This window comes from Condylura cristata, unplaced genomic scaffold, assembly GCF_000260355.1.
Source record: "Condylura cristata isolate star-nosed mole 26May11 unplaced genomic scaffold, ConCri1.0 scaffold00023, whole genome shotgun sequence".
NCBI classification, from domain to species: Eukaryota; Metazoa; Chordata; class Mammalia; order Eulipotyphla; family Talpidae; genus Condylura; species Condylura cristata.
In genome coordinates, this window is record NW_004567124.1 from 5,890,263 (window position 1) to 5,906,278 (window position 16,016).

At 46.4% G+C, this 16,016-nt stretch overlaps 1 protein-coding gene across 1 annotated transcript in view; it reads right to left on the reverse strand.

The window, feature by feature from the left end:
* Positions 1 to 1,734: 1,734 nt before the first annotated feature.
* Positions 1,735 to 16,016, reverse strand: part of MAP2K1 (mitogen-activated protein kinase kinase 1) — an 80,544-nt gene continuing 66,262 nt past the window's right edge. The window contains exons 6-11 of the mRNA XM_004687652.1: positions 10,211 to 10,335; positions 7,491 to 7,692; positions 5,841 to 5,905; positions 3,794 to 3,855; positions 3,411 to 3,456; positions 1,735 to 2,748 (exon numbers count right to left, since the gene is read on the reverse strand). Of these exons, the coding sequence (XP_004687709.1) occupies positions 2,635 to 2,748; positions 3,411 to 3,456; positions 3,794 to 3,855; positions 5,841 to 5,905; positions 7,491 to 7,692; positions 10,211 to 10,335 (614 nt within the window). The 3' untranslated portion in view covers positions 1,735 to 2,634. The remainder of the gene's footprint in view (positions 2,749 to 3,410; positions 3,457 to 3,793; positions 3,856 to 5,840; positions 5,906 to 7,490; positions 7,693 to 10,210; positions 10,336 to 16,016) is intronic.

Sequence of the window (16,016 nt, forward strand, 5' to 3'; positions counted from 1 at the left end):
GTATTTGAAGTCTGAATTCATTTCTGCATACTGCCCCCTTTTCCCTGACTATACAGTTAAGTAGTTGCTAATTTTATAAAAGTAATTTGCCCTGCCCAAGCAATGGGGAAACAAAACGCAAAGAACCTCCTCAAGCAGAGCTTACGTAACTGTTCCAGAAGAGAACATGGATATATTTGTTAATCAACATTTCATAAAATTATTTTGAGCTATTCTTACAGGAAAGAGCCAGAAGTTTGAATGAGCTTGTTTCTTGGAAAACTGAGTTTTGCAATGAACAGCTTCGAGGTATACATTTGGAGGGCCTAATTTAAAATATGAGCTTGGGTTTTTAAAAGCCAGAAATAATTGGCTATTAATTCTAGTTCTACCATTAACTGGTCGCTTGTCTTTTCTCACCCCTTTGCAACTCTCACTTTCCCATCTGTAAAATGCAGGTTTATTCATATCTGCTTTAGCAGCTTCACAGGTTATTGTGAGGTGCTAATGAGTTATCATTTAGAAATACAACTATTATTGGTTTTTCAGTAAGAAGACGGAATTGGGGACGGAATTGGGCATGGTGGATGGGAAAAACAGGAAGACTGATGCAGGGAACATCATTCTTGAGAACTGGATCATTCATTCTGGCAAAAATTACTGGGGAAAAAAATCAAGACTCTCAATATGTAACACCTTTAGGTGTAAAGAGAATTTAAAATGCTCCCCTGAAGACACCAAGCATGAAAGCATTCAGATCCAGGCTTTAGACTCCAGGTTGTATCATTTCTTTCTCCTAAGATGTGCTTAGCACATTTTAATGAGACATTCTGTTTCAATGGCTTTCTCTCAAGAGTTAGGTTTTAAATCTTAAGAATTCAGCCTGAATGTCTTATGTTGAAACATATAGATTAGACTGGTGACTTAGAACACATTAGCCTTGCAGCAAGAAGTAAGTGGTTGGCTACCTGAGACAGTGTGCACAACACTGACTGCTCTGTAAAGTCCTGGCCGTGCCCCAGCTCTGGCTGAGCTCAAGTGGAACTACCTGCTCTGGACATCTACCTAGTTTCTGTTTTTAATGTGAAAACTAAATGGGCCTTTAATTTTTAAATATATGTGTTGATTTTCTATAACCTCTCTCAAAGAGGAAAAGGTGGAGGAAGAGATGTTGACCAAGACAACCTCACATGCACCTCAGGTTCCAAAAATCACTGTTGAGAAGAAAAGGGAGCTGTTCCAGTTGGAATGTGGTGGTTTTCTGCAACTTCACTACTGCCTTATAGACATGACTGAACCAGCCTGTTCAGTGTTCTTCCTGTCCAGGAGGGTGTAGTTCCTGTAACTGTGCTCAGGAGAACTAGTGTGCAGGGGCAAAGGGGTACAGACTGGCCACAAGGAGGAAGTGCCCAAGCCAGCAGACACTGCTGGCCTCCACAAGGTGGCCCCTGAGCATGCCCCCCACCCTCACCCCACCTTCTGCTTCTCTGTATAAGGTGGAAGGAATAGATGGGACCTAGTCACTGGTTCACAGGAAGGTGATTGGAAGTCAAAGTTAAAGAGTATGTGGGAAGGAGACTTGGATAAAGAATGGAATTGTCAAAATGTCCCATGAGTCTGCAGAGTTTGTCCTTTGTCCCCAATGTTTTTCCATCTTCTAGCCTCCTTCCCATCTTTACTTTCCCCTCACAATAATGCCATTTCATTTCTTGAATACAGAGACTTTAAAATCCCACCACAAAAATACCTTTCATCTTTTTAACTTGATAATATATTTATTAGAATAAGAGATTTGTTAAACATCTGGATTAAAATGGTTAAAAGGATTTTCGTACAATTTTTTAGGCACTATACACACTTGTTTACAATAGCATCAGTACTTGGATGTGGGGAAAGACAAATCTCATAAATTTTAATGCCTGATTCATCTGTAAATCAACGTAACTCCACCATTTTAGAAACACTATCCAAACTTAAAGAGACAAATACCACTAAATTTCCCACACAGTATATTTAAAAATAAATAAGAAATATAACCAGAAGCCTACAAATCACCACAGTAGACAGACTGGTGAAGCCCCAGCTATAATGGCAGTGAAGGGCTCTGTCTAGATTTTGATGGATACTGCTGGATTCTACACCAAAAGCAAAATAAAAAACATGATACACTTTCCGATGCTCATTTTCATAGCAGCGTAGCATGCTTCACATGCACTGCCTGTGAAGGATCTTACAAGGCTCCTTCTTAATGAAAGAGAAGGTACACCCAGTAAGCATGAAGTACCACCAAGTGTCAAAGAATCCCAAAAATACAGAAGGCCAGCTAGTCACGGTGAAGGAAGAGCAGTGCAATTTTCAGTAAGAATGACTACCCACAGTTACCAAAGGCTTACAGTTGAAACGTGTGTGTTCAGATCACTGACAGTACACAAAAATAGCCCCAAGCACAAAGCCAATCCACTTAGGGGGAGAACAATAGTAAATAAAGATACTAATATTTCAAATGACACAAGTAGAATTTTGGCACATGCTGTGTTCTTCATCCTCGTCATAGGTGAAATGCACATCTGAACAAAGACAGGCTTGTGAAAAAGGCCTGAAAGCAATATGGCACACCATGGGCAGGGGACTCGCTGTTTGCCGATTCCCAAACACTTAGACACCAGCCGTGTGGGTCGGTGTGCTGGGCTGGTTAAGGCCGATGGTGGAACAGAGCCAGCCTGCAAAATCTACTTCCTCAGCATCAGATCTCTTGATAAAAGCATGAACCTGTGAGCAAGAAAAAAGGGAGAGAAGTGGTATTAAAAAGGAAAATTCAAGAAACTCAAACACTGCACCTGGAAGGAGCCCCTGCAGCCTGCCTTAAACCACAGGGGCCACGAGCAGCCTGAAAGCCCACTCTGCCTGGCTCTGTCCATTTCACCAGCTGTGAGCCTTGGACAACTTGCTCCATTTCCCTGGGCCTGCTTTTGCTGTGAAAAGGTGGGAGGAGGGAGGAAGGGTAGTAGCTTCGCATTTAGTAACACATGGGTTGTCAGAAGGTACTGAGGGACTTGAAAGTGCATGTCACTGCCTGGGCTGGTAGCTCAAATACTTACAATCTCATTTCCCCTCCCATCCCACCCCACCCTACCCCTCAACTCATTAAGAGCTGTGACTTGGGGAGGGTGCTGGACATAAGGTGAGCTACTCAGTGTTAGAAAAAGGCCCTGTCCACAAAATGAGTGGGTGGCCCTTTAAAGCCCTTGGCTCCCTCAGTCTGCAGGCTGTCGCAGCTTCTCCACACTGAGGGGACCCAAGAGGCTGATGTTTGATGTCCTGCAGCCCCAGGGTAGACCATGGTCAAGGCAGAACACAATGGGTTCAGAAAGCACGCAGATAATTTGAGGGAGAACAAATGAAAAAAGGTAGCACATCTGAAATGAACTTACCATGAGTTGCTTCAAATCTGCTCTCTCTGCAGGGTTTTTTATTAAGCTTAAAGGAAGAATGATAAGAGTTATTGGTTCTAATTCTTATTACTTATATTTGCATTTCTGCCCTCCTTACTCCCTAGGCTCTAAGAGTGTAGCCTTATTCCTGTTCTTGGCACACTGTTATGCCAACAGGTTAATAAAAGCTTGCTGTATTAAACTGAAGTCAGGAAACCTTACGGCAATCTCTATGACACAAGAAAGTGCCAAAAGCAACAGCTGTTTCATCACTACTAGCGCACTCAGATCTGTCACCTAAGTCCTAGGGTCTCAAGAAGGGCAGCAGCCAGAGGGTGATCAGAGGGAAGGGGGGTCTGCCTGAGAACAAGGCACCAACTCACCATTTATTCACAAAATCTTGAAATTCCAGACTGAATACTCCACTGGGCAGTTTGGGAGGAGGCTGTAAATAAACATTGAGATATAAGAAATGCCTGGTTCCTTTGTCCAGCCATATCTCCCCTCTCCTTTGTCCAGCCATATCTCCCCATATAACCCCCACTTCTGGACAGTGCTGCCCACAGCCAGTCAGTAGGGGTGGGAGGCCAGTAGCTGCCCACCTGGTCACCTGGTGGAGCCAATGGTCTCACAAACCACCCTTCCTTCCTAAGCCTCAATTTGCCTTTGTACAAAAGGAAGAAGGTCGACCCTAATGGCCTCTGGGACCTTCCAGGTCTGACAACTCCAACTGTAAATGCTGAAGTACAGCATGGAAACAGCCAGCAATTACTAGCAACAGCCAGAAGAGTGTGCAAAACCTTAGGCGTACTCCAGCCGGGCCATCACCTATGGAAGTCAGAGGGTAAAAATAAATATGAATAAAGTGTATGTTGATTTTCTGAGCCATGAAGGAGCAGAGAAAGACTGACAAATATTAACAGGTAGAGGTGTGAGTCTGGAAGAATATCACCTGCACACATAACCAGGGATGAGATTTGCATCAGCGCAAGAACACTAGCAAACTGGCAACAGCGCTTGATCTCCTGAGATGGGTGATGGAGAGCACAAAGGCTGACAACAATGCCCAGGAGCACCTGGCTTCTGCTCCAGATAGCCCCAGGAAAAGTCCACCTCACATGGCCTGTCTGGGGCTTTGTGCAGCTTCTTGTAAGAAGTGGCTCCCAGACAGACACTGCCCAGGGTGTCACTGCTTGATGTTTAGCCCAAATCAACAGGTTATCCAAGAGCAAAAATGAAACAATGACCCTACTCAATGAGCTTAGCTGAGCCCCCTTCTCCTAAAGATCGGGGGGAAGATCTAATCCGAACCTCAGGTGAGTAACACTGATCTAAGTTCAAGGACTAAAATTTAGCTCTTAGAGCTATTGCAAAACTGCCCCTACTGCTGAGGGGATGAAGACAATGTTCAAGGAGAAGAGACTGACAACTTGGCCTCAAGAAGCCAGGCCAGTGCTGAGTAGGGAGTAGGGGCAATCAAGGGAGAGTTTATTATAGACAAGGGGGTCTTTGCATCTTTTGGGGTCTTTCTATTAAATTCAGCCAAGAGTGATAAGCAAAAAGCTAGTTTGAACCCCCTGTAATTCCATCACTCAGAACCACTATGCATTACTTTCTAGACTTAAATACACATGTATGCATACAAAATAATTTTTTTAAAGAATTTATTTTAGTGTACATAGTATTTTATGACCTGCTTTTTGCTTGCAACAATTTATGTTGACTATTTTCCAACTCTATTTCTACACTCTTTTTTTTTAAGATTTATTTATTTGTGCATACAGAACTGGGGTACAGGCCAGAGGCTCAGGGGCAGTGAGAGGCTTCACCAGAGACAGAGTGGGGAACAGAACAGGCAGATCGACGAAGTACACTGCTGAGGGGAGCAGCGGGCGGGTCAGGAGAGTTCTGCCACACCATGTGGTAACCTCCAGGGCAGGTGGGAATTGAACTCATGCGGAAGCAGCTTTAGATTCTCAGTGCTGTGGTTTAACCCGCTGCACCACGAGGGAGGGACTCTACACTCATTTTTAACAGCAGAGAAAACCCTATCCTGAAGCTGCACATGCATTTGCCCTGCCTCCCCCCTGCGCAGAGTCATCAAGACTACAGGCTTTTTCCATCTTTGGGTCCCCACTTTGTCTCAACCATCACTTCACAGTGCTTTTAGTAAATGCCTAAGAAATGCTGGGGAAATGAGGGAGAGTCTCCTGAATCCAACGAGGAGAAACTGCTACACGCGTCACCTTGGGAAGGCACTAGTGCAATCTCTAAACCAGTTCATTCCAAGAGCATGATACATAGACCAGAACAAAGTCTTGGGACCCGAGCAGCTCATATTGAGCTGGGGACAATTTACAGGAGCCCAATGAGTTTTTTCTTAAGTGGAGCAAATTAATTCCAAAGTCTGCGAAGCCATATGTTACTTACCTCATTGACTATGTAATCCAACAACTCAAAAATTGCCATGGGAGGTCGACTGTCCATTCCATAAGCTATAGATTGTAAAAAAAAAAAACTTAGAATCAGGAAGCTACTTGCCAATATATGGCAAGTGACTGGGCATAGATCTGAACAGGGCTATGGATAAAAACATTATAGCTACAGATAAACCCTGAGTACAGAAGGCATCACCAGACCCTACAGAGTCAGCCAGGCAGGTTGAGAATCTGGGCTCTGCCACAAGCAGGCTTGTGATTTTGGATAAATTAGTTGACTGCTGGGCCCAGTTCTGTTTTGAAAGTAAAAATGAACAAGGATTACATCAGTCATTCCTCCCAGATTAGTGGTTCATTGGGAGAATAAATGAAATAAGAACTAAAGAACCTAATGTCCCTGAACTTTTGAGTTCTGTCATACCCCAGAGTTAGAGGCTCGCCTCAGACTGCCACCAGCCTCCACTGCTCCTCTCTGTACAGGCCCTCTGAGTGGGACCTATGTCTCTTGGGTAGACAGGACCATCCTGGCATCAGCTACATGAGAAGATGACAGCTGGGCCAGGCTCTTTTTTTTTTCCCAAAAAAGTTTATTTTTACATCATTTTGTACATTTTTTTTTCCATCTCAATTGTAATCTCCGCAGGTTTCCCATCACCAAGTCACCCGTGTGCCATCACCATAATCCCGTGCATTTCCCTCCCCCCCCCATTTTTGATCCCATTCCCCACTCCACCCCCGCAAAATGTCTCTGGTATATGGTTGTTCATTATTTTTGTTATTTTCTCTGGGCCAGGCTCTTTTGAGTAGCAACAGGTTTACTTCTCTGGGTTCGCATCCAGAGAAACAGGCAATGCTGCGAGTGCGCCCCCTTGGGGTCAGACTTGGCCACTCACAAGTGTGTGTGGACCTGGCAAGTCAAGCACTCTGTGCCTCAGTATCCTCACATCTAAAATGGAGACTAACACTCTTAGGACCCCACCTGTACTACTGGGGGCATATGCACCATCCCTGATGCTGCCTGGCTGGGGCACCGGAGTAGGGTGAGGTAAGAAGGTGGGCATGATGCCTGTAATTATTAAATATGAATTTAACTTTTTAAAATATTTAAAGTGGAAATCATAACAGGGTTACACACAGTTGCTATTAAAATTAGAAATTTCAGGCAAATCCACAGAGACAGATTAGTGGTTGCCACAGGGGAGTTGGGAGTGATTTTTGAAGGAGATGAGGCTTCTTTCTGGAGTGATGGCAAATGTTCTGGAAATGTTCTAGAATGACATGATGGTTGTAGAACAAGGAAAATTCCCTAATAGCCACTGAATTGTATACTTTAAAGTATGTTATGTAAATTTTATCTTAATTTTTAAAAATATTCCAAAAAGAAGTTCACAGCTTTTAAAAAGAGAATGCAAGTGAAGTGTTGGGAACATAGTGGCCACTTAACAAATGGTAGGAAGTTGTCGCTAGTAATAATTTCCTACACCCACGGAAGATCTTTGCCCTCTGCTTTGCCCTGGCCCCAGCCTGGCATCCAGAGACAGGGAGTCAGTCTTGAGGGAGTGTATGGAGAATCAGCCCTCTGGAAACCCCTGACTATCAGGGGTTCCCTCAGTCCAAATTAAGGCCATGTCAGGCCACTCACAGCTGAGGGGCCTCCCAGGGGTCCTTGGTCTTGGTGGTGTCTCAGCTGCATCTCCTTCCACCTGGCACCCGAACATCAGCTCCAGCTCCTTGGCATCTGGAGGAGGGATGGGATACCTCCCAACCGCCATCTCAACCAGAGAGAGCCCCATGCTCCAGATGTCAGACTGCACCGAGTAATGTGTCCCCTGGAGTCGTTCTGGCTGAAAGAGAGAGACAGTTATGATTTATCCCTGTGAGCTATGAAGAAGATGGGTGCGAGCCCCTGGAATCACAAAGGCGGGTCTCAGGACCTGCCATCCCTGAGAGGCTGCCCTGCCCTGGCAGAGTGGGCTGCCCTGCAAGCTGATGCATTCCGTCTTGGGAGCTCACTTCCTCTTTTAGAGCCTCCACTCATTGCTTGAATTTTGCCTGCAGTTTGCCCCAATTCCTGTTTTTATCAAAGCCTCTCTGGCTCCAGTGGCTCTGCCCCCACCTCATCTGCTCCAGCTCCCCTGTAACCTGCCCCCAACTCACCTCGCACTGCCTGGCCTGGCCTAGCCTGGCTGTGGTCTGCCGTGAGTGGGGTAGCCTGCTCAAAGCCCAGCAGGTGAGACTTTTCTGAAACATACAGCTGCTAGAACATGGGTCATGAATGAGGTGTCAGTGGGCAGAAAAGCACTGGCCTGAATTGTCAGGAAAGCTGAGTTAAAGACTTCATTGCCACCGGCTCACTGACTGTCCAGGGGTGATGTGGAATGGTAGGAAAGACAAAGGTCTGGGGTCAGAAGACCCGGTTCAAATCCCAGTCTGGGACTGACAAGCTACTCAACCCCAGGTCTGCATTTCCTCACCTATAGAATGGGGCTGCCAATGATGGTAACAACAGAATAACAAAACTCTTGCTCTACTGCCTAGGGCTGTTAGAAGATCAAATCAAAATCTATTTTATGCATATAAAATCTATAGAAATAGGAGTTATTGATGTGAAGAGTCAAAGAGAAAAAGCATTCAGTGCCATATAAAAGCATTCTTATCAAGTAATTTTGAAGTAGCTCATTTATTTCAAGAACTCTACCAAAAAACTATTCTAATTATCATACATTTATTTAGACAATAAAATTAATCGCTCCCATAGGATTTTTCACTACCTTCTAACTGTACTATTTTGGAGCTGTTCATATAACCACAAAAACCCCAAACCATTAAACCATGGATCAATAAATGCTGGGGCCTGTTAATTGATTTTGAACTTGAGATGGCAGTCGAGTTACCCAAGGTGCTAGCTGCTCAGCTTGTAGACAATCTGTGCGAGCTTAAGGGCCCATGGGTTTTGTGTTTCTTAATAACATGGGTTACTGGAGAGGAGGAGGTGAAGGTGATGGGTCAGCACAGGGTGAGAGATGTTGACAGAATTGCAGTGAGGGAGTAGAGCAAGAAGAAATGAAAATGTGGGCATGAACTTCCACACAGGGAGGCCAGAAGCAGCTGCCAAATCTTGCTTGAGAGGCAGATAAGAGCTTGCTGTGCAAAGGGAGACAGACTGGCAGGGAGACCAGACTTTCGATCCTGGCTCTGCAAGGTTAAGCCACTTAACCTCCCTGAATCTAGATTACCTCATCTCTGGGGCTGAACAATAACCTTTAGAGCCCTAGACAACCAAGTGAAGTCATTTAAGAATAAGAAAATGTTGAAGAGAAACACTAGAGTGCTCATACTCAGCCCTTCATGCTGACCCCCACCGCCCACACTTCCACCCCCAGAGCTCCCACTCACTGCAACTCCTTGCCTCTGCATCATTTAGCACTCAACTGGTCACAATTCCCCCTCCCTGAACTTTCTTGCAAACATGCTATCTGGTTCCCCACCCATTCAGTCAACACACATTCACCCACTAACCAGCATTTCAATCACCTACTACATGCAGGCACCAGGCCAGATCCTAGGGACAACAGAGATGCCCATGGCCTTGTCCCTGTCTCTGCCCCAAGGAGATGGGAGAGATAATGCTGAGGCAAGGGACAGTGGCACCCAGAGATCTGGGAGCCCTGGGAGCCAGTGAAGTTGGAAGCAGGAGTGAAGACTGCTGACTTCTGTGATGGGGTGTCTGCTGAACCAGAGCAGACTCGAGCCAGGGCACAGATGGGAGTGCAGTGGTGAAAGGCAGGGATAGGTAACTGGAAGACATACAGCAAGAGGGAAGCAAAGAGGCTGGACTGAGGAAACAATTCTGATCAGACTCGGGAATTGGGTGCTGCCAGATGCTTCCTCCTTAGAGGCTGATGCTTGGGCTTTTGCCTTGGGAAAGCAAGGAAACAGTGGTGCTGTGGGCTGCTACTAGAAAAGGAAAAGGTGAGACCATCTGGGGTGGAGTCATGTCTAGCTCAAGAATCTAAAGAAAATCAGGTAATGCCCAGGGGATAGCTGAATCCATAATCTTTTCAGGACAGAAGCCAAGCTCTGGGGATGCCCGAGTACCACAGCAGCTAGACCTGTGCACTCTCTTCTAATGACTCAAGGCCCTAGGACACCTATTAGGCTCCAGGGCCTGTGAAAGGCAGAGGCCATCTCCCTGTGAGACTGCCATCTCCTCAGGGACCACAAGGCCTCATCTCCCAGCTCTCGGTCCCCTACTTCCACCCCCCAGTGCAAGGCAAGACTCCGGTTCCACGAGGAAGGAACCCAGTTGGCCCCTATCCCTGACGGGGAAAGAAGCTGGAGAAAAGGAATCTGCCACCATACCGACATGTAGGACCTTGTGCCCACGAAGGAGTTGGCCATGGAGTCGATGAGCTGTCCACTGACCCCAAAATCACAGAGCTTTATCTCCCCACGAGAGTTCACTAGGATGTTAGAAGGCTTGACATCTGCATGGGAAAGAAAATAGAAATAAAGGATTGACATAGGCAAGGAGGGAAGGGTCAGCACTCTAGTTGGGTCAGTCAGACCGTGAGTCCCTGACCTCCTGGCCCCTGACTTGCAAACATCAGACAGGGCCTCTTATTCCCCCTTGTTCAAGGTCAAAGAGGGACTGTCAGGAGAGGAAATGACAAGCTGCTGTGGAAATGGAACAGAAAGTCAGTGGGTTTCCAGGCTTGAGTATCCAGACTTGATTAGATGACCCACAGGAAGGAGTGGTTTTGAACAATCAAAATTTCAAAGACTATTGCTTATACGTCCCTATTAGCAAGATACAAAATCTATGGCTGGAATCATGAAGTAGGAAGAAAAACACAAACAATAAGACCTGTATGATTGCAATAACTACAGACCAAAGAATAAAGAGGAATGAAATAAAAGCTTGTTCTTGATCTTGCTACCAAGCACAAAGCCATGTTTGTTTTAGGAATACATATGGTAGGGCTGGGAGCTATCATTCTCTTCACTGATTTTAGTGTCCTAATTGCCTGTACCAAGTAGTCAAAGATCCCCGCACACATACACCCCTTCCATCCTCACTGCTAGGAATGAAGGAGACCTAAGGCTGCAACACAGCATCAAGGCAATACCTCCAGTACCAGCCACATGCCCATTCCCTGCACTCGGACCTGCCCACTTTCCACCCTGACTATCATCACCAGGGCTAATCCACTGGCTGTCCCCTTTGCAGAGTGAGGTAAACTTTTCTTGCACTGTCTCCTCTGATCCAAACAACTGCCCCATCAAGTGATCAGGTGAGGCCCCAGGGCCTGGTACTGTCAGTTACAAGTGGAAATCTGAGGTTGGGAGTTGTCAAGGTCTCCAAGCCAGGGCTTTGCAGGCAGACATCAGGGAACAATGAGACCCACTCAACAGCAGAACATACCTGGGGCAACATCATAAACTATGACAGTAGTCTTTGACAGAATAGGGACACTTTGTGGAACATCCTGAGTATTAGGAGGGAAAAAAGAAAATCCCCATGTTTCCAATTTATCAAAACCAATATTAACAATTTATTGTCTTCCCTTTAAATATGCTCACATATAAATGCATTTACTTTTTTAAAGATTTATTTATTTATGCATAGAAGAACTGGTACAGGCCAGAGGTGCAGGGGATACAAGGATTCACCAGAGACGGAGTGGGAAGCAAACACGCAGATTGACTAAGTACACTGCTGAGGGGAGCAGCGAGCGGGTCAGGAGAGGTCTGCCACACCATGTGAGTCACCTCCTTGGCCAGGGTCAAACTCATGCTGCAGTGGTTGCAGATGGCTTCACAGTTTTGTGCTTAATCCCTTGCACCACCAGGGAGGCCCCTATTTATTCATTCTTTAACAGATTCTACCCAACTCTATTTTTCCAGCGGTAAATTGAAAAAATAAATCAATCATCCTCTCATATGCCAGTAAGTCCTTCCTCTTTCCCACTCCTCCAGCCCCCTGCTCCTCAAAAATTAGAATCTTTGCTGTGTACCCCCCACCACTGTAATTCCAGGACAATATTGGGCACACAATAGGTACACCAAAATGCTTGTGAATGAGTAGATCTCAACTGACCGTCTGCACAGCTGACACTCAGAATCACTGGTACAGCCTGAGACCTGGCCCTCATCATGTCACAGGGTAAGAGAAGTTTCCCACCCCTCAGTCACCCAATGCTTCCTACTCATAGACTGTCAGAACACAGGGATCAGGAGTAGCTCTAGAGGGTATCTGGTTCCTCCCCCTCATGGTGGAGATGAAAACTCTAAGGTGCAAAGGATCCAGGGACTTTTCTGAGGTCACACGGTGAGTGTAGCGTAAAGCTGGAAGCAGACGTCAGACCAATAATGCCTGGGTCCGTTCTCTTCTCACCCCTTGCTGCCAAATTACACAACACAATGGTTTGTGCATTCACCTAATTTTCACTGAGCACCTACTAGGTGCCTGGTACTGTGCAGGTTCCAGGTTGAAAACAACAAGCAAACTAACCAAGTTCTCCCCCTCATGAAGATTACATTGTAGTGCAAAGAGACAAAGACAGGCTGATAAAACATTATGTAAGTTCAGGAAGTCTCAAGTGCCCTGAAGAAAATATAAATAACAAGACTATGTAAGAGCTCAGATGTAATAGGGCAATGAGACGGGCCTCTGTCGGAGATGACCCTGAAGCAGCTACCCAGATGTAGTGAGGGCATCCTGGACTGCTTAGAGAATTATTTCAAGCACATGGGAGATTATAAACTTTAGGAAGTCAGGAACTAACCTTTTCTTGTGTTTTTTACATCGGCAGATCCCAACAAACACTTCCCATCCAGGAACACTGGTCCAAGTCTCCACAGTCCCGTGGCCCTTCTTAGAGCACAGAAGCCTGACCCCTGGAGGTCAGTATGCAGCATGTGGGAAATGATGGTAACACGGAAGAGCCAGGTGTGTGACAGTGTTTGCTGGGGCCTGGCTTGGGGAGCACAAGGGATGCACTCCAACATGAGCCTCTCTCCCTCAGAAGCCACAGCCTTCACCCCATCACTGGACCATGAAACCCTGAGCTCCCTCACCTTCAAATGTGCCCATGGCTTGTTTGGAAATGACCCATTAGGCTTTGTCTTAAAGCCAAGAGTGGCAATGGCTAAAGAGATGACAGACCTGGGTTTGATCCTGGTCCTGCCGCTGTACTATGATCAGCCTTGACCAAGTCCCTGCACTTCTCAGTAAATAACAATCTCAGCTCTCACAACCATGATCAGTAATGATATGTGGGCAGTGAGATAGCACCCCACATTATAGGAGCACAGAGAATGACTGTTCCCCAAGTTGTCCTCCAGCTTCACAGTTAGAAGCACCAGACATCCGTCCCCTTCACGTCCTGACAGAGCAGCCCCTCCCCGGGCCTGGGCCTCCTTCCTCTCCTGGCTCAGACACTTGTCTCCAGGCTGCAGCTGGTGCTCAGGAGTGACTGCATGGCTCTGTGACTGTCCTTGTATTTGATTTCTACTCACGTGGCAAGCAAGCCTCCTTTTTTTCAAACTTACATAACATGCTTTCCATCCCTGGCTGTCAGCCCCAGCTTCCCCCACTCGCCCCAGGGAACAACACTGCCAGGAGGCTTCAGAGAGCCACGGGGGATGGGGTGGGAAAGGAGTGAGGGAAGCCCTGAGGTGCTTTTCCCTGCTTATACTACATCTGCCCTAGGAGCCAGATGCATTACCCGTAGCACCTCTAGTGATACGGAAAACCAGACAAGAAGGTGCGTGCACACTGAAGCACTAAACTCCAGAACAGTGGCCGGAGCCACAGACCTGGGCGTGCTCCTCCCTGGCAGCCCCGGACAGGTCGGCTCTTCTCTGGGGCAGACAAGACGCCACGGCAGATACGATCAGATGGGGATGATACCCTCCAACTATCCAGATTCTGTCTGTGCTTCCTATAATCGCCACCCCTCCTGTTTCTGTCCCCCGCATAACAACCAGCACAGCTTGGCTCTCGCCTGCCTTAGAGTATAGATCGACATGTCAGCCAACTTGTCCAAGCTCTTCACTGTCACCCCTTACCTCTCTGGCTTCCTAGCTAATGCACTGCCATGTCTGCCTCTGGGCTCAGGCTCTCCTGCCTCCCTAACCATGCTAGTCTTGTGCCAGTCTCCTGCCATCCCCACATCTAAAACATCCTTCTTTCCCACTCACCAGATCACCTCTACTTCTAGGTGTCTTGTTCTTCTGAAATAGATCTCTTTCCCACCTGAAGTACTGTCCTGCTCCTGGAACCCTGGGAGGTGCTCCTGGAGTCCTGGGAGGCGTCATCCAGTTCCTCCCCCTCTTTCCTCAGGTTCTTTTTCTGACCTTCCAATATCACAAGGGTGAGTCAGGAGGACCTCAGCACCCAGTGGTTGTAGTCTCTCAGCTCCCCCAAGCTAACAAGCTTCCCAAGAAGGCAGAGGTATGAGACCCCCATCTGTTCAGCCTGTTCAGCCTCTTCAAAAGAAGAAAATTAAACAAGGAAGTTTATGAAAAACTATGTGGAAAAAGTATTTTCTGATTTTTTTTTGGTAAAGATTTATTTATTTATGCTTACAGAACTGGGGTACAGACCAGAAGTATGGGTGAGAGGAGTCACCAGAGACAGAGTGGGGAGCAGAACAGGCAGACTGACAAAGTACACAGTTGAGGGGAGCAGTGGGCAGGTCAGGAGAGGTCTGCCGCGCCATGTGAGTCAGCTTCCTGGCAGGGGATTGAACTTGTGCGGCAGTGGCTTCAGAGAGCTTCATAATGTGATGTTTTATCCCGCTATACTACCAGGGAGAGCCCTATTTTCTGATATCTTTTACCCCAGAAATAACCACTGTTCAGAATCTCCTGATTTCCAGCCCCCTAGAGCACATGATTTTAACGTAAATTTTGAGCATTTTCTACCTATCTAAAGCAAGGGGTTTGGATGAAATAATTCAGTCACTTGTTTATTCTGCAAACACAAACTACCTGCACAGAGCTGTAAGTAAAAAGAACACATTCCTTGTCCCTAGGCCTTCACCACTAGGGGAGGCAAACTCCAACAAATGACAAGAAGACACGCACATGGGCTTAACTCAGATATTCTAAATTCCTTCAACCAGCCAAGACTGACGCCAGCCTGACAAGCTGGCAAGACTCCAGATAGAGAAGCAACAGGAGTATCAGTCCCTCCAGCTATACTCTGCTCTGTACCTCTTAGTTTGGTTTCACCCAATATTAAAAGCAATTGCATTCCCTGAAGGTGTGGGGAGGAATGAAGGCAAGATGGAAGGGTGAGGGACCAGGGGAGGTATGAGGAGCCTAAGAGAAAGAAGAGGTGGCAGGATGAAATGAGGACCTCACGGAAAAGCCCAGCGACACATGGATACCAGCCTTGGCTCATCTGTGACAAAGGCTAAATCCTTGGATAAAGACTCTGGATATGTGGGAGTTTTTAATGGTGATTTCAGACTTCAAGTGACTTCTTTATAGCCACCCTGGTAGAGCCTTAATAGCCCTTCTCCAAAGATGCATCTGCAGAATGGAAAGGTGGTTGAACCTTTCTGTTAGTCTCCCTGAGCCACAGAAGTATAGTCAGTGATCCACTGAGCTTAAGTTGCAAAGATAATTAAAATTCAGAGAAAATCCCAAACCCTTCAATTCACGATTATCTGTAACCTCTTTTTCCAACCTAACCTCCCCAAAAAGCATAGAAAAAGATTCCAGGCTTCTCCCCTCACCACTTTCCCACAGCATAGGAGAATGGATATAGCTGAAAGGTGAAAGATAGAAGGATGGGGGCCTGCAGCACAGCTGACCTAGGAAATGCCACACCAGGCCTTCCATACAGATGGTCTTCGCCCTCTCTACAGTGGCGCAAAGAATCAGAAATCCCCTTAGGGTTGTGAAACGGAGGCCATTGTGTGATTTATCTGTCAAGATGATACAATGCTTGCTGGTGGGAATGCAAACTAGTATAACCACTATGGAAAACTGTTAGGAGGTTTCTCAAACTGCTAAAAATGGATCTTCCATATGACCCAGCAATCCCACTCCTACCCAAAAGACACCAAAACACGATTCAAAAAGACTCCTGCACTCCCATGTTTACTGCTGCCTTATTTATAATTGGAAAGACATGGAAACAACCCAAATGCCC